This window comes from Sinocyclocheilus grahami, unplaced genomic scaffold (genome assembly GCF_001515645.1).
Source record: "Sinocyclocheilus grahami isolate Dianchi unplaced genomic scaffold, SAMN03320097.WGS_v1.1 scaffold132.1, whole genome shotgun sequence".
Classification (NCBI taxonomy): Eukaryota; Metazoa; Chordata; class Actinopteri; order Cypriniformes; family Cyprinidae; genus Sinocyclocheilus; species Sinocyclocheilus grahami.
In genome coordinates this window covers 1,229,850-1,249,146 of record NW_015505311.1, presented here as the reverse complement: position 1 = coordinate 1,249,146, position 19,297 = coordinate 1,229,850, and the positions used below count along the sequence as shown (strand labels likewise).

Below are 19,297 nucleotides of genomic sequence, written 5' to 3'. Positions count from 1 at the left end.
CAGGGGTGGCGAACGGCGGTCCTGGAGAGCCGCAGCCCTGCAGAGTTTTGCCAACCCTAATCAAACACACCTGAACAAGCTAATCAAGGTCTGAAGGGTTACTAAGAAGCTACAGGCAGGTGAGTTTTTATTAGGGTTGGAGCTGAGCTCTGCAGGACTGGAGTTCGCCACCCCTGCTATAGATCCTTCCCTCTAAGAAAACATGACAGCTTCATTCTACATTTTTACTTAACCTTGTAGCTAAAAACGGACATGAAATAATAGTCATACATTTTTTTTGTGAAACAGTTTATTGAGCATTGAGACAAAATATACAAATAAATCTAAAAATAGTTTGCATTTTTGTTTTTTTTTGGCAAGTTACATATTTGATAGCCTACATCATAAAGAAGAATATGGGGCTCACAATCGATTTTATTCAGAGGCCCAAACTGAGCAAAAATATGCAATTTGGTTCAGCTGCTGATATTTTTATGGCCAAAAAGTAAGATGAAATTCTGATAGCTTTAATGTAAGTCTATGAGATCTTCATGACAGTATAGCAGACTATTTACATAAAATGCATAGAAATATCAGTTGTCACACTTTGGGCCCTTTCATACACCCGGCGCAAGGTTGTCAGCAAGTGTTAGGTAGAACCGGGGCGTGCGAGGACTTTGACAGGAGACACGCAGTGACCTCAGGTTGTATTGGTAATTCATGTCTGGAGTATAAGGTCCTGAAAAGGTGGGGCGTCAATAGACCCTTAAATGTTTATTCCACCTGGAAGCTTGTCACTTTTTCTCTCGTCTTCTCTGCCTCAGTCTCTCCAGCTCCATGGATGTGTGTAAGCTAAAAGTGTTGCCTGCTGGGGAAAGTGATGGCACAACGGTGTGTGTAAAGGTGCCGGGCCCAACTCTGACTTAATGCTAAAATATCACCCAAAGTTTGTCCAGGGTTTACATGTTTAGAGATTAGAATGAAAAAAAGAAGTACTGAAATTATAGTTCTCCATATTGTTTGTGCGGTGATGTTTTTTCGTTTCTTTTCTTTTCTTTTCACAAGAAATATAACAAATTTTTAGTTTATAATTATTTTTATAACAAAAATGGTAAACAGTACTTTATATTCAGTACAACAACTATGCCACTTATTTAATTATTATATATCACTACTATATACATAGACTGCACTTTTGTTGCATATATCATAATCAATTCAGATCACCAAAAATATGCCTCGTGCAAAAACATTTAAAGTAACTGTTAAATAACTGAAGGGTTACTAAGAAGCTACAGGCAGGTGAGTTTTTATTAGGGTTGGAGCTGAGCTCTGCAGGACTGGAGTTCGCCACCCCTGCTATAGATCCTTCCCTCTAAGAAAACATGACAGCTTCATTCTACATTTTTACTTAACCTTGTAGCTAAAAACGGACATGAAATAATAGTCATACATTTTTTTTGTGAAACAGTTTATTGAGCATTGAGACAAAATATACAAATAAATCTAAAAATAGTTTGCATTTATGTTTTTTTTTGGCAAGTTACATATTTGATAGCCTACATCATAAAGAAGAATATGGGGCTCACAATCGATTTTATTCAGAGGCCCAAACTTCAGCTGCTGATATTTTTATGGCCAAAAAGTAAGATGAAATTCTGATAGCTTTAATGTAACTCTATGAGATCTTCATGACAGTATAGCAGACTATTTACATAAAATGCATAGAAATATCAGTTGTCACACTTTGGGCCCTTTCATACACCCGGCGCAAGGTTGTCAGCAAGTGTTAGGTAGAACCGGGGCGTGCGAGGACTTTGACAGGAGACACGCAGTGACCTCAGGTTGTATTGGTAATTCATGTCTGGAGTATAAGGTCCTGAAAAGGTGGGGCGTCAATAGACCCTTAAATGTTTATTCCACCTGGAAGCTTGTCACTTTTTCTCTCGTCTTCTCTGCCTCAGTCTCTCCAGCTCCATGGATGTGTGTAAGCTAAAAGTGTTGCCTGCTGGGGAAAGTGATGGCACAACGGTGTGTGTAAAGGTGCCGGGCCCAACTCTGACTTAATGCTAAAATATCACCCAAAGTTTGTCCAGGGTTTACATGTTTAGAGATTAGAATGAAAAAAAGAAGTACTGAAATTATAGTTCTCCATATTGTTTGTGCGGTGATGTTTTTTCGTTTCTTTTCTTTTCTTTTCACAAGAAATATAACTAATTTTTGAATAGTTTTTCTATTATTTTTATAACAAAAATGGTAAACAGTACTTTATATTCAGTACAACAACTATGCCACTTATTTAATTATTATATATCACTACTATATACATAGACTGCACTTTTGTTGCATATATCATAATCAATTCAGATCACCAAAAATATGCCTCGTGCAAAAACATTTAAAGTAACTGTTAAATAAAAAAGTGACTTTGTGAAATTGTGAACTATTATTTAGTATGATAAATTATACACTAGTGATTTTTTTATGTTTTTGAAAGAATCTTTTATGCTCATCAAGTTGGCAGTTATTTAATGAAAATACGATAAGAACAGTAATATTTTGAAATATTGTTGAAATTTTAAATAACTGTTTTTTTTTTTTTAAATATATTTAGCAAACAGTACTTTATATTCAGTACAACAACTATGTCACTTATTTAATTATTATATATCACTACTATATACATAGACTGCACTTTTGTTGCATATATCATAATCAATTCAGATCACCAAAAATATGCCTCGTGCAAAAACATTTAAAGTAACTGTTAAATAAAAAGTGACTGTGAAATTGTGAACTATTATTTAGTATGATCAATTATACACTAGTGATTTTTTTATGTTTTTGAAAGAATCTTTTATGCTCATCAAGTTGGCAGTTATTTAATGAAAATACGATAAGAACAGTAATATTTTGAAATATTGTTGAAATTTTAAATAACTGTTTTTTTTAAATATATTTAAAAATATAATTTATTAGTGTGATGCAAAGCTGAATTTTCAGCATCATTACTCTAGTCTTCAGTGTCACATGATCCTTTAGATGCCATTCTAATATGTTGATTTACTGCTCTATACTTACTAATATTCAGAAACATTTCTTATTATTATGAATGTTGAAAACAGTCACTTTGCTTAATATTTGTGTGAAAGTTTTTTTTAAATTTATTTCAGGATTCTTTGATGAATAGAAAGTTCAAAAGAACGACATTTATTTGAAATAGAAATCTTTTGTAACATTATAAATGTCTTTACTTTAAAGGTGGGGTATGTATTTTTTCAAAAACGCTTTAGAAAACTGATTTGGGCCGAGTAGCAAAACAAACTTGTAGCCAATCAGCAGTAAGAGGCGTGTCTACTCATGATGTGGAGGAGAGAGCATTCAGTCCACAGGATGGACATTAGCCGAGCCGAGCAACAGAAAAATAGAGATGGCAGATAAAAAACAAAAGAGGAAAATGTCTGCGGAGCAAAAGAAGGCTTATGATAAGGCAAGAAGTAGGACCCGTGTAAATATCGGATCAGCTTTCCAGCGCTGGAGAGAACTCAAGGAGCGGGAAGGCCTGTGATTGGACGCCGAGGTTGCTTTGTTTCTTCTTGATAGGTGAGTAACACCGTGTCTACACCGGACATCTCCGGTAAATCACTTGCCACACCTTTAATGTATTTACTCTTTTTGTGTTGTTTGATAAACATTTTTACAGTGCACTTATAAGACTGCTTTGATATTTCCTGTTTTAGTGGAATCATGAAAACGGGCTTGAATGCAATCATGGGAGCAACAGGAAGTGACAAAACATCGTAAGATGCTCACAGAATCAGCAGACTATAGAATTACCACAAGCTGGCAACTACACACAATTTCTAACATTTATTTTTTGTGTGAAGGTTGTTAGATGTGTTCGCTGGTAGGAAAGATCCTTGTGGTTTTCGTTCAGGACAAGTTCTGGTGGACAAAAAGGTCGTGACCTCTGACCTCCGTCTTATGTCTGCCTATGTCGTACAGGTGAGAATGCAGAATTTTACAGTCATTAGTATGTCTTCTTGTGAGGTTAAAGGAATATTCTGCTCTGTTGTGTAACACATGTAAGTGTTAATGTGGGGAAGATTATTATGTAATCAAATTATTTTGTCTCCTGTTCCAAACTTTTGCTTTGCTCAAAATCAAACACATTCATTTAATTGTTTTTTATTCTTAACATTTTCTTTGCTCTATGTCTGTCTGTCTGTCTGTCTGTCTCCTTCTGTAGGATGATATCCTGATGGGCACTCTGACTGTGCGGGAGAATTTTTTATTCTCTGGAAATGTGCGGTTGCCAAGGAAACAGTATTCCACTGCTGATAAGAAAAAAAAGTGGAGAGCATCATTCAGGAGCTGGGATTAGAGGACTGTGCAGACACCAAGGTTAGTCACAAATGCTATTGACACTTAAATAAAAAGAATAATAATTAATTAATTAATGTGGTATAGTCTTTTTTGTTTTTAATTTAGTTTTTATCTGTCTTAAAATGAATAAGTAGTGAAATTATGACATTTTTATTTTAAAATATTATTTATATTTGAGAAAAGTCAAGGTCACAAGGTAACAAAAATCTTTTTTATGACAATGGCAGTTAAGGGTTAAGTTTCAAATGGTATTCATGACTCAAAAATACTTCTACCTAAATAAATATGGTAAAAGACATTTAAATAAGGGTTATTAAATAAGGTCAAAAATAGCATGCTTAATCCTGTGATTAGTATTTTCTGTTTTATGCATTAAAAATAATTAAGGCAATTAAAGCATCATCCATTATCTCCCTTCCTGAAAATATTGAAAAGTTTAAACTAGGAATTTTCTAGGAAAAATTAACTGACAGCTCTCATTCAAACAGACAGATCTAATATTCACAAAGACAGAAACATCACTTTATTACAATAATACTATATACAACACAATATATTAAAGACCTGCCTAAATGTGTCATTTATTATAATGGGTTTATATGAAGATTGTTTTAAGTTAAATCAAAAGTTAGGCCTGTTGGAGTTGCCAAGGAAACAGTATTCCACTGCTGATAAGAAAAAAAAGTGGCGAGCATCATTCAGGAGCTGGGATTAGAGGACTGTGCAGACACCAAGGTTAGTCACAAATGCTATTGACACTTAAATAAAAAGAATAATAATTAATTAATTAATGTGGTATAGTTTTTTGTTTTTAATTTAGTTTTTATCTGTCTTAAAATGAATAAGTAGTGAAATTATGACATTTTTATTTTCAAAAGAAGGCTTATGATAAGGCAAGAAGTAGGACCCGTGTAAATATCGGATCAGCTTTCCAGCACTGGAGAGAACTCAAGGAGTGGAAGGCCTGCGATTGGACGCCGAGGTTGCTTTGTTTCTTCTCGATAGGTGAGTAACACTGTGTCTGCTAAACTGTCCGAGTAACAGCTAAAGTCTGTCTAGTACACTGGACGCGACAAAGCGACCGTTGAAAATCTTTTGAAATTTGTGTCAATACATCATAAATAGAACGCAGTGTAGACCATAGATATGTATATACTGTATATATATATATATACAGTATATGTATATCTATGGTGTATTTTGAGGCGCCGCACCACTCGCGTCTGGTGTAGACACGATGTAACATTGGTTTTGCTTTGTTAAATTCACAGAACTAATCGTTGCCTGGGTTGCGTACATATGTGTGGGGTGGAGCTATCAAAATAGGGGCGAGACACTTTTGGGGTAGGGGCGTGTTTGTTTTGGTGATTTGAAATGTCAACATTGGCTACCAGAAATCGCTTACCCCACCTTTAAAAATGATGTGCTATATTTACTCAAATGTCAAATAGCTATATTTACTCATTATATCCTCAGAAATGTATTTTAAAAATCCATTTAACAGAGGCACCAGTGTCAGCACTGGTATCTGTGATGCTTGATTTCATTCATAGTACTTAGTAAAAAAATTCAATCATACAAATATTTAAAATATACCTTCCTCAGTATTAATTTGGAAATACAGTATGAAAATATACTTATGATTACAAATTTTCATGTTAGGTGTGATTAATTGTGAATAATTACAGAAAAAGTGCAATTAATTAGTTTTTTAAAAAATTGGTTGACAGAACCAATATAAATGTGTTAAATAGATATGTCTTTCTTCAAGATTGGTACAGAGATTATAAGAGGTGTATCAGGAGGAGAAAGAAAGCGCTGTAGCATTGGTATGGAGCTCATTACATCTCCTACTCTTCTGTTCCTGGATGAGCCAACCACTGGCCTCGACTCCAATACAGCTAACAGCATCATTGCTCTCTTGCACAGGTACAAACTTGTGTCTATTTTAATAACTCTCCATCACCCATCTTATTATGTACCTCAGCTATAGTACCTACATAATCTCTGCTGTTTGGTAACCAGAAGAACGTGAAATCTTCATGTTCACGTTATTTTATCTTATCTCTTCAACCGTCTTCTTTCTCTCTTCTGGTCTTTCAGGTTGACAGGGGGTGGTAGAATTATAATTTTTTTCTATCCACCAGCCATGTTATTCAATCTTCAGGCTCCTTGGATCACCTGACACTGCTCCATAAAGGAGAAACTGTTTATGCTGGCCCTGCCGGCAAAGCCATGGACTACTTCCAGAGTCTGGGTAAGACATATAATATCGGATATGCTGGTCACATAAATATCAATGAAAGGAAAAAAAACAAGGTTATCTTTTGACATAATAATAATTATAATAATAATAATAAATGTTCTAATAGGCTTTTTGCTTGTACATTAACACAAAATACTACAATATTCCACAGAATTAAGTTCTACATAATAGAAAAATAGAAAAATAATATTTATCAGTCACATTTTTTAGATATTATTACATTTATTGTTATTATTTTTCTCCTCTTTTCTTTAGGTTATATTTGTGAGGCGTTCAACAATCCTGCAGATTTCTTTCTGGACATAACAAATGGGGAGACCTCTTCTGCAATGCCAACAGGTACACTGGCATGCAAATATGTGCACATATAAACAAAATGACTTTTATACAGTAATAAATGTTTTGTGGTGTTGTTCATTCATATACTTCAGTGGATCAAAAGTTTCTTTCTATTTCTTTAGAGAAGTCATTGGCTGAGCTTTACAGGGAGTCTCACAACTGTGCTGCTGTCAAAGAGGAGCTGAAATGTATCACTGGACCATCAGATCCCTCTTCAGAAGCCAAGAGCAAGGCGCCATCCTATGTCACCTCATTTTTTCATGAGAAAAAGTATTTTTGTCATTTTCAGGTAAATGGTTAACCAGTAGATTAACTTGACCTGTGTGTGTGTGTGTGTGTGTGTGTGTGTGTGCGTGTGTATGTGTTTTTGTGCAGAATTGGAGCGTTCTTCTTTCTCATCATCAACATGGTGTTTGGCAACCTATCAGCAGTTGAACTCTTTATTAATGAAGAGCAATCTTTGTGTGAGTATTAGCAATTATGTTTATAATTGTGTTTATCTCTCAGTGTTATTTTAGTATTATTTATATAATTTTATAGTGTTTATTAATATTTTGAATTAGCTTTTTATTTTTTTCAGTTTTCATTTTAGTAATTTTAGTACTTAAACTTATTTTACTTCAGTTAGTTGTCAAAACAGCATTTCTAATTCTCATTTAAAGGGGTCATATGATGCAATTAAAATTTTTCCTTTCTCTTTGGAGTGTTACAAGCTCTTGGTGCATAAAGAAGATCTGTAAAGTTGCAAAGACTAAAGTCTCAAATCCAAAGAGATATTCTTTATAAAAGTTAAGACTTGTCCACGCCCTCCTAAAACGGCTCATTTAAACACGCCCCCACATGTCTACGTCACTGTGTGGGAAGATTTGCATAACGCTGCCCAAATGTTCACGCAAAGAAAGAAGGCTTAACTTTTATTCTCGCTGTAGTATTATTGCTGCCGCCGGCGCCATGTTGTGGAGATGCTGTGTGTTTCGTTGTGAAAGCAAAACTACTTTGTTTGGCCTTCCAAAAGAGGACGATATCCGTTTCGTCATGCCTAGAGCTGATCCGTGCTAGTCGCTGAGGAAATACATCAACTTCGCACGGTGGATCTCCGGATCGGCTTTCACAGTGGACGAAGCGGAGTCCAACCCGGGGTCGTCACATGTGGTTGCCGCAAGCCCACCGGCCGCGCCGTTCTCAAGTCCGCCTGCCGTTCCTCACCCTTTTATATGATTCTTAATGTTTTATGTACTTATGGACTTTTTACTTTTTACTATCAACTTGCCAACCTGCCGGCTAAATCTGACACATTTACATCGTGGACTTAAGTGCTCATGTTAATTTATGTGCATCGTCCCTTTAAAAAAAAATAATAATAAAATATATATATATATTTTTTTTTTTACAAAAACATGTAAGTCTGTTTTTATTGTTATTATGTTTTTTAGGCATGAGAACTCTGGGGGATATTACCGTACATCTGTGAATTTCCTGTCCAAGGTGTTCGTGGATCTGTTACCAAATCGCATTGTGCCGATATTCATCTTCTCCTGCATTTCTTACTATATGATGGGTTAGCACACACTCTATGTCACATAATACTTTATGAGTATGTTAAACATGTGGCACATCATTCAAACTATCAGTAGCATGTATTATATACTAAACAAAGCATGAATATGCACAGCAAATGTATATATATATATTTCTGAACAGGGTTGAATCCAGCATTCACAGCCTTCTTGTGCTTTGCATTGACCATGTCTATGGTCAGTCTGGCAGGAGTCAGCTTGGCATTTCTGGTCAGTGCCAGCGTGAGCTCATTCGCCATGGCCAACATTCTCATTGCCTTGCCTTTTGTCTTCATGATGGTCAGAATTCAAACATACACTTGCACGTACAGTATGTTCTTGTTCTTTGTCATTCTCTTTTTCTTATTCGCTCTTTCTTTGTCTCTTTGTTGCAGGTATTTGGAGGGTTCCTGGTGAATCTTAACTCCATGCTCAGCTGGTTGTCATGGCTCAAGTGGGCCAGTGTCTTCAAATATGGACTATATGTAAGGATGAGGAGTAGAGAAAATAGTTTTTAAATGCAAAAAGTGCAACACATGCTTTTTAAGCAGTGCCGATTAGTAATTATGTGTTGTTCTTTTGTAGGCTGTGACTATAAATGAAATGAAGGGGCAGTCTTCTACAGTGGCAATGCTACGTAAGTTGCTCACACTGAATGAAGATGAAGTGTAATGACAGTTCACAGTTTTATAACTCTGCCTTTTGCACGTCATGACAGACACATACACTACCATTCAAAAGCTTGGGGTCAGTAAGATTTGATGTTTAAAAAAAAAATTTAAAATTAATACTTTCTGTTCTTTTGAATTTTTGAAACCGCACAACTGCTTTCAAAACTGATTATAATAAGAAATGTTTCTTGAGCAGCAAATCAGCATATTAGAATGACTTCTGAAGGATCATGAGACACTGAAGACTGGAGTAATGATGCTGAAAAACTGAATGAAGATGAAGTGTAATGACAGTTCACAGTTTTATAACTCTGCCTTTTGCACGTCATGACAGACACATACACTACCATTCAAAAGCTTGGGGTCAGTAAGATTTGATGTTTAAAAAAAAAATTTAAAATTAATACTTTCTGTTCTTTTGAATTTTTGAAACCGCACAACTGCTTTCAAAACTGATTATAATAAGAAATGTTTCTTGAGCAGCAAATCAGCATATTAGAATGACTTCTGAAGGATCATGAGACACTGAAGACTGGAGTAATGATGCTGAAAATTCAGCTTTGTTATCACAGGAATAAATTACATTTTAAAATATATTGAAATAGAAAATGGGTATTTTAAGTAGTAATAATATTTTACAATATTACTGTTTTACTGTATTTTTGATCAAATTATGCAGTCTTGGTGAGCATAAGAGACATAGATATTAAATAATTTTACTGACCCCAAACATTAGAATGGTAGTGAATATCACAAACACAATATTGATATTATGTATTTTTTTGAGCTTTTGTTCAATTACATTTTAACTTACCAGGTCAAATTTAAACCTTAACAACCAAGTCTTGATTTTTACATCTTGTATTTGATATCATTCTTATGATCAGGCTAAAAGGAGAGATGTATCTGCAATCTCAGGGGATCGACTACAGTGTGTGAGGCTTCTGGCAGAACCAGGTGGCTCTTCTGGGCATTATACTGGTGTGTATGACGTTTGCATACATACAGTTATGCAGAATCAACCGCTGGAAATAATGCACATGTTCTTCATAACAGATTCGCTCATACACAGTGTAATTTCATAACATCGTTATTTTTGTCCACTAGATCCATTTCTGTATGTGTATTTACACTTGTAAATTATAATATTTTAATTTAATAATTCATCTCGGCTTTCTGGGAATGACACTGATACCTTTTTGGAAATATGAAATGAAGAGTTCAGATGCAAAAGCCTCTAAGTGCCGTCTGAAATTTTCATCTAAAATGAGCATTTTTATAAGGCTTCTATGTGTAGGTTCAGTATTTTTACTATAATGGCAATGTAAAGATGCTTTTCTATGCAGTTAAGGTGAAATAACTGAACATAAATATAGGAACCTGATAAAAATGCTCATTTTAGAAGAAAATTTCAGATGGCACGTAGAGGCTTTTGCATCTGAACACTTCAAATACTCTCTGAAGTAAAAAAGGCCATGTTGCAACATATCTGTATTTAAAATGTATTATGTATGCTTTTCTGCTAAATTATTAGATAAAACGATTCACGAAAAGTTAACTAATTGTTAATTAGTTAACTAATTTATTTAGCAAAATCACTGTATTTGTACAATTGGATTGTTGATTCAAATTTATAGTAACTAGAATGAAGCCTTTGTGACATGCAAATATAAAAATATGAAATGAAAATAAAGTTCTCAATTCTTTGTGAACATGGAAGGCACGTACTGAAAAATTATAGGGTCGTAGATTTTGTTCTATTTAACAAAAAAGTTAATTATATTTTCAATTCAATTTCCTTTATTTCATTGTCATGTCCAGTTGCAAATGGCACATAATGAGAATAAAAATGAAGTAAAAAAAAAAATGCATTTTCACACCTTAGGAGATCTTATCCCACTAAGGAAGGCACAAACACTTCGTCTTTTTCTTTCAACACATTCACATGAAAAAGCTTTAGCCGAAAAAGTGCAAATCAACATGTTATCAACAATAAGCTAGAGCTACATAAAAAAACACTGTTGTTCCTGTAGTCAGAACAATGCCGAATACAAGTCATGTAACCACTGTAAAATGGCCGCAAATACCACAAGTATCAATTTGACAAACAAATGATTTTCTTTTGACTCGTTTTGTGTGCCTGTGTATGTGTGTGTAAGGAAATCTGAATGTCTCTGATGTGAACAAGGATATTTCTCCAGTATTCTCTGAGCCACGGTGCAGCTATTTAAAACCTGGCCTCATTACAGAAGCCAGTTCACTCTAAAAATGTTTTTGGGAGCAGGAACAAACCCTATGGCTGAAGGCTCAGCTTATGAGACACATGCCCATTTTGCATAAGCAAATTATTGACCATTATGTAATAGCACATTTAGATTCAGAATTTCCTAGAAACAGCTATTATACAGAGCGAAATAAGGCCATGAAAGCATCTGAGAGGCAATGACAGTGACTTGCGTTATGCAAATCTTCCCACATAGTGATGTAGATATGTTGGGGGCGTGTTAGAACGAGCCGTTTTAGGTAGGTGTGGCTGACTCTTAACTTTTATAAAGAATATCTCTTTGGATTTGAGACTTTAGTCTTTGCAACTTTACAGATCTTCTTTATGCACCAAGAGCTTGTAACACTCCAAAGAGAAAGGAAAACTTGAAATCGCATCATATGACCCCTTTAAATAATTCATTTGACATATATTTATATTTTGTAGAAGAAAAATACAAAAAGCCAAGGCAAAAAAATCTGCACACCAAACGAAATGCAAAGTTCACCTCCATGTAAATCTTCAGGAATAAACTCCTGTTCTACGGACCTTGAACTTTGCATTTCCTTTGGTGTGCGGATTTTTTGCTTTGGCTTTTTTTCTACTTCTATTAATTGAATCTACGCACCCAATAATAAACATACTTTTTTGCTTTACTTAACTGGCGCAGAATTTTTTCATACTTTTTATATTTTATCACAATAAATTTAAATGTATAGCCTATGAGTGTGCGGAACTGAATGAATGTTAAGATGTTTTCCTGTACTCTCTTAAAAATAAAGGTGCTTCACGATGCCATAGAAGAACCTTTTTGTCTAAATGGTTCCATAAAGAACCTTTAACATCTGAAGAACCTTTCTGTTTCACAAAAGGTTCTTTGTGGTGAAATAAGGTTCTTCAGATTACAAAAAGGTAAGAAAGAGATGGTTCTTTAAAGAACCTTTGACTGAATGGTTCTTTGTGGAACCAAAAATGGTTCTTCTATGGCATCGCTTGAAGAACCTTTTGAAGCACCTTTATTTTTAAGAGTGTAAGAAGTAATTTAACCACTAGGCGGCAGCACCGTTCTGAGTCATGACCTGCTTAAATTCTGCATGTTTCTCCATGTCCTCCGCTGCCCTCATATTAATTACACACACTACTGTATGTTTGGACGTAGTTTGAATATTATCTTTTAACATAGTAAAATCGTTATTGTTTTGTTTGTTTTTGTTTTTCGTGTTAGTTTGTTAATGTTAGTTCACAGTGCATTAAATAATGTTAACAAATTCAACTTTTGATTTAAAAATGTATTAGTACATATTGAATCATTAACTAAGATGAATAAATACTGTAGAAGTGTTGTTCATGTTAACTAATGTAGTTAACAAATGAAATCTTATTGTGAAGTGTTACCATATCTTAATCATTGAGATTGAGCCAAGAACATCAACAATTTGTGCGACAATAATCCCGTTTTTTAATTTTTTTTTCAGTATACCATAAATTTGGATAATTCACCCAAAGATGAAAATTCTGTCATCATTTACTCTGGCATTCCAAACCTTTTTTTCTTCTTCTATAGAACACAAAATAAGATATTTTAAACATTTCTAAGATTAAAAATGTCCAAGTGTTTTTTGTCCATTCAACTAAAATGAATGGTGTTGTTTGCCCCCAACGTTCTTCAAAATATTGCCTTTTATGCTCCACAGAAGACAGAAAGTCATACAGGTTTCAGATTTTTTTGAATTGACAGAATTCATATTTTTAGCTGAACTATTCATTTAATTTAATACGTTTTTTTAATTTAAGATAATTTGTGCTTTGTGATAACTGCATTGTGAAATGTTGTGCATTTGTTTATACTTTTACATTCAAATTTGTTTTTGTGTCTTGATCCATTAGATTATGAGATATTTTAGTATATTATGTGATATAGACAGTGTTATCATCTTGTGCTTATGCTGTAAAGAATGTGTTATGCTTATGTATAGGTTTACAGAACACACATGTTTGTGTGTGTGTGGATTCATGAATGTTTCTCAGTATTCCCACAATGTCGCCTCAGCAATCCTCTGACCGCTGGCTTTGAGCACCCCAGCATGGTCTCCCTTAAGATACTTGCCCTCCTTTGTCTTAATGGCCACTTTATTATAATCACAGAACTCAAAGTGGAAATAGACAGGTGTGCTGCTACTGCTGATCACAGAGCCGTCTGCCTCCACAGTCCAATACTTCCCCACTGAGTCTGACAAGAGAAATTACAGTCATAGTAAGCAACAAACTTTCAGGGGGAAAAAAACATTTCTTAGAGCCCTATCTATTATTGTAAAAAAAATTATAAAATTATTGCATTGAAGAAATTCAACTGATTAGACAAGCGTTTTGATTATTAAATTATTAAAACTATTTTAAACTATTAAAACGAAATCAAGAAAAATGAAAACAGAAATCACAGAATTTGGAAAAAAATAAAACAGATTTATTTGGCCCTAAAAATTTTATTTCTTTTAATAAATAACTTTAAATAAATTGTTGTTAAATAAAGATTCATGATTTCAATTATTTATACATGCTTTGTTGAGTACTAAAATTTAATTTAAACATTAAAATGAAATCCAGAAAAATCACAACTTAAAAAAAAAAAAATTAACAGAAAAAATTTGAATTTTGTACATGTCTCAATGACATGACAAAACAGAATTTGTAAAAACATAAAATAGATTACATAGGGACATAAAATTTTTTCTTTTAATAAATTGTTGTTAAATTGTATAAGTTTCATGATTTCAGATATTTAGAAATGCTTTTTGAATACCAAACTTACGCATTAATATTAAATCCAGGAAAAGAATTAAAGCTGAAAAAAATGGACTCCAGGAAAATTTAAATTGGGGGGGGGGGGGCTGACAGTCAATCCTACTGACTTTCAGTAAATCTTCATGAGTCATCACTGACCTCTGAGGCTGTAGGCATTGTTGTTGTACTCTAACTGGAAGACATCATATGATGAGCGGTTGGAATCAAGTGTTCCGGTTCCTTGTTTGCGGCAACCAATGAAACCGTGTTCCCCACGCAGCACTATCAATGGCCTGTTGATGAGTTTCAACACAAACTCCTCTTGCTCACCTGTTAAACAAAACAACGCCGGCTAAACATGCTGTACATAACCTATTATATCTATTGTGTGTTATGTACTGTGCTATGTGAGTTTAATGTTGTGAACAGGCCATGTCATGGTTGTCCAAGATGAATTTCCCAGAAATGGGAATGAAGTATATTCGATTCTACTGTATGCTATTCTATTAGCTGTGAATAATATGTATGGTGCTACTGATTTACATATGCATGATAAAAATTGTATAATGCCATTCAGACACAAACCTGCAGAGTCCACAGCAGCTGCTAGCTGTCCGTTCTTCTTGGCTGCCAGGTATTTACCATTACTGGCCTTCAGTGCGACTTTTGACCCTTTCCACTCAAGGTCAAAGAAACAACTGGGTGATCTGGGATAAATAGTCAGTTTCTTAAAAATCAACATGAAAAATAATCTACTTTAATTTAATAATGTACATTTCTGGTCTTATTGAGCACAATTGAGCTTGTGTACTTTAGTCTTTATATTATCCATATATGTGACCCTGGACCACAAAACCAGTCTTAAGTCGCTGGGGTATATTTGTAGCAATAGCCAAAAAAAACATTGTTTGGGTCAAAATTATTGATTTTAGTTTTATGCCAAAAATCATTAGGATATTAAGTAAAGATCATGTTCCATGAAGATATTTTGTAAATTTCCTACTGTAAATATATTAAAACTTAATTTTTTATTAGAGATATGCATTGCTAAGGACTTCATTTTGACAACTTTAAAGGCGATTTTCTCAATATTTAGATTTTTTTGCACCCTCAGATTCCATTTTTTCAAATAGTTGTATCTCAGTCAAATATTGTCCTATCCTAACAAACCATACATAAATGGAAAGCTTATTTATTCAGCTGTTCATCATATGATGTATAAATATCAATTTCGAAAAATTGACCCTTATGACTGGTTTTGTGGTCCAGGTTCACATATATAATTGTCTAACAACTTGAGTAAACATATGACCATGCAAACAAATGTCTACCCAAGACGAGCTGTTATATTTGCATTCCCTGTTGCATTTATTAATTCCTTTTGCCATTTGGTTCACTCAGCAAATAATCCTTTCAGACACAAACTGGCTAATCTACTTTTCTACCTTGTGCCTATTGTGTCTATGTGACATTTTCTGCACTTAGTTAAGTATATTCAGTTGTTCTTACTTAGTGGAGGCAGAGCATTGGATCGCTCCACTTGAGGTCAGACTCCAGTACTTCCCATTGCAAGATCGGAAGGCACAGCGCTTTGTCTCCCTGTCCATCTCCATTTGAAACACCTCCTGATCAGACTCTTCATCCTGATTGGCTGATAAATCAACCCCTAAAATAAAGTAATTCAATCAGACTTTAGTTAATCAACAATAGTTACATAGACTTGTATAAAAACTATTAATTTAAATGTTATCATATGAAGAATAGTTTAGGTTACCTGACAAAACATTTTTACAGTGATGGGTGTAAGGCAAAAACTCAGAGCCAAATTGGCCTAGGTTCTGTTCTGTTCCATTTTGGTTTAGTTTTCTGTTTCCCTGCATTAGTTCCCTAGTTCGTTCCCTTAGTTTATAATTGGCTCCACATGTTCTGTTTTCATCTTCATTATGTTCCCTGTGTATTTATGCCCTGTTTTTTCCTCAGTTCCTGTTCTGCTATTGTTTTGTGCCCATGTGGTTGTTCTGTTCTCCATGTGGATTTATTAATATGACTTTCTTGGACTCTACTCCTTCGTCATGCTCTTTATACTGTAGGCTACACCCGTGACAGAATAGCAGACCCTCAAAACAAGAGGGTTCTCCCAAAAATGTTCTCCCCCTACGTCATCCGCTGGACGCCACTCTCTTGTGAACGCACATAACTACAGTTAGCGGAAGCTAGAGATTAAGGTTTATAAAGTTGTAAATATGGATATTTTTCTTACACAAACGCATCGTGTCGCTTCAGAAGGCTTTTATTAACCCCCCGGAGCCATGTGGACTTCTTTTATAATGGATGGGTGCAATTTTGGGGCTTCAAATTTTGAGCTACCATCCACTCCCATTATAAAGCATGCATTAGCCTGAACATTATTTAATATAACTCCGATTGTATTCGCCTGAAAGAAGAATGTCATATACTCCTAGGATGGCTTGAGGGTGAGTAAATCATGGGGTAATTTTCATTTTTGGGTGAACTATCCCTTTAAGTTGAACACCCTGCGTGCATTATTTCACAACGAACAGTAAGAAAGCAGGCTAGAAAATGTGCAGACACATTTACTACTAAACTCTACATGATTTACCAAAACCAAAAGTGACCCATTTTACTTAAAGAGAAGAAGAAAGTGTTGAATAAAGTCGTTATTATTGTTTTCTTTGCGCACAAAAAGTATTGTCGTAGCTTCATAATATTATGGTTGAACCACTGATGTCACATGGGCTATTTTATCGATGTCCTTACTCTCTTTCTGGGCCTTGAACATGGTAGTTACATTGCTGTCTATGCAGAAAGCTCTCATATTTCATCCAAAATATCTTAATTTGTGTTCCAATGACGAACGTAGGTCTTACGGGTTTGGAAAGACATGAGAGTGAGTAATTAATGACAGAATTTTCATTGTTATGTAAGCTAACCCTTTAAACTCACTATATTCGACCAAATATGGTGCATAACCATTATAAATAGTATAATTTATTAAAGGAGTAGTTCACTTCCAGAATGAAAATTCATTTCATCCAAAATATCTTAATTTGTGTTCCAATGACGAACGTAGGCCTTACGGGTTTGGAAAGACATGAGAGTGAGTAATTAATGACATAATTTTCATTGTTATGTAAGCTAACCCTTTAAACTCACTATATTCGACCAAATATGGTGCATAACGATTATAAATAGTATAATTTATTAAAGGAGTAGTTCACTTCCAGAATGAAAATTCTGTCATTTACTCACCCTCCACTAGTTCCAAACCTGTATGAGTTTCTTTCTTCTGTTGAACACAAACGAAGATATTTTGAAAAATGTTGGGATCCGAACAGCTGATGACCACAATTGACTTCCATAGTATTTTTTTTTCCTACTATGGATGTCAATGGTGCTCATCAACTGTTTGGATACCAACATTTTTCAAAATATCTTCGTTTGTGTTCAACAGAAGAAAGAAACCCATACAGGTTTGAAACAAGTGGAGGGTGAGTAAATGATGACAGATTTTTCATTCTGGAAGTGAACTACTCCTTTAATCAGCATGCTGCAGTCACATCTCACCCTGGCGCATGGAGACGTTTCTCTCGTTGCTGGCGGTAAGCACCACTTGCCCGTGACTTTGCTCGAGGACAAACAGCTCATCTTTGCCGACGCGCGCGCTCTTGCCAGACTTCATGGTCCCGGTAGGGCCCGTGGGCGCGATGTATTTGCCAGTGGCGTCCCGGAAAGCCACCTTCCCCGCACGAAATTCCAGCGTGAAACCAGTGCCCGTGTCCGGTTTGGCTGTCAGGGCACCGCTGCATGTCAGGAAGCGGTTGTCGGCAGTCTGCAGATGATACCGGTGTTCCAGGTACACGAGCGTGAGCAGCGAGTCCACACCCCACGGCACGTCGCGGTCCACGGCGAGTTCGTTCCTCTCGGTGCACAGGTGCGCATACCGTTTACGCGCGATGCTGTACACGTTCACCTGAGGATGGACGGCCAGGTGCACGTTCCATTTCTCCGCAGGCGAAATGCTTTGCGCAAAGCACGCAATCCGGTCCTCGGTCCCGCCCAGGTAGCGCGAATGGGGCTCGGACTGCAGGGACCACCGACCGTCGTCGTGGGCGATCACGAGGAACCGACAATCCGGGCCGGGCTGCTCGCTGTCCGCGGTCACGTTGCCGTCCTTATCGGTGGCGAGGTAGCGACCCAGGTGGCTTTTGATGAACACGGCATTGGAGTCTCCGTGGTCTCCGGACTGCTCCAGGGTCCACACCTGCTTCTTCTTCATGGAGCTCGCGGAGGCGTTGATTTTAAAACCAAACATCTCCGCTGTCAGATATTTGTTATTGGCATTTATCAGCCCGAACCGAATCACCAAAGTCTCGCCTAATCCTTCCGAAGACATGCTAGAGCTGTTTGGGTGTTACGGTTCGGTGAGAATTAGTGAGCAGCGGTTCCGAGGAGTGGGTGTGACGAGTGATGAACGATGGCGCGTGAGAGAGAACGCAGAGAGAGAGAGTGTGTGTGTGTGTGTGTGTGTGTGCGCGCGCGTGATGCTGATATGTAGGCTGTATGTGAACTTTTTAGATGTCTTGCTATTTCATTCCACACTCAGAAGCATCATAGATCTGGATAGCCGTTTGCACCACTTGATTTATCCTAGTAAAATGCAAAGAGTTTGAACAGCTACCTTCCCACGTCATCTCGTTGCTGTTGCTATGGGAAGAGTAGAGCGATCCTAAATTAAAAGTGCCTTCCCTTGTGAAAAGAAGTACATATTTATGTGTCGTTATGGAAGGGATAGTAAAAGAAAGTGAGAACATAATGCAATCTTCGGAGACTTATAATGCATGTTATGTACATTAGAATGAAAATCTATTATAGCTTAAATTTATATTAAATGCAACTAGTTGAACCTAGGAGCTTTTTTTTTGGACCCACTTATAGGACTTAAGTAGGCTACAATTTTATTGTCTCTGACATGGTTAAAGTGTACAGTCGAATGGTTACAAGCATTTGTGATAAATTGAAATATACTCATTTGTAA

At 35.8% G+C, this 19,297-nt stretch overlaps 1 protein-coding gene and 1 pseudogene across 1 annotated transcript; one reads left to right on the top strand and one right to left on the bottom strand.

Annotated features, from left to right (window-relative positions):
* Positions 1–816: 816 nt before the first annotated feature.
* Positions 817–10,232, top strand: LOC107590740 (ATP-binding cassette sub-family G member 2-like; annotated as a pseudogene).
* A 2,980-nt stretch (positions 10,233–13,212) lies between these two features.
* LOC107590764 (fascin-like) lies at positions 13,213–18,882 on the bottom strand. Its single transcript, XM_016279666.1, has 5 exons — positions 17,827–18,882; positions 15,751–15,907; positions 14,827–14,948; positions 14,401–14,571; positions 13,213–13,690 (listed from the first exon to the last, which is right to left on the bottom strand). Exons 1-5 carry the CDS (start codon positions 18,653–18,655, stop codon positions 13,485–13,487), a joined length of 1,485 nt encoding a protein of 494 aa, XP_016135152.1. The 5' UTR covers positions 18,656–18,882; the 3' UTR covers positions 13,213–13,484.
* Between the last annotated feature and the right edge of the window lie 415 nt (positions 18,883–19,297).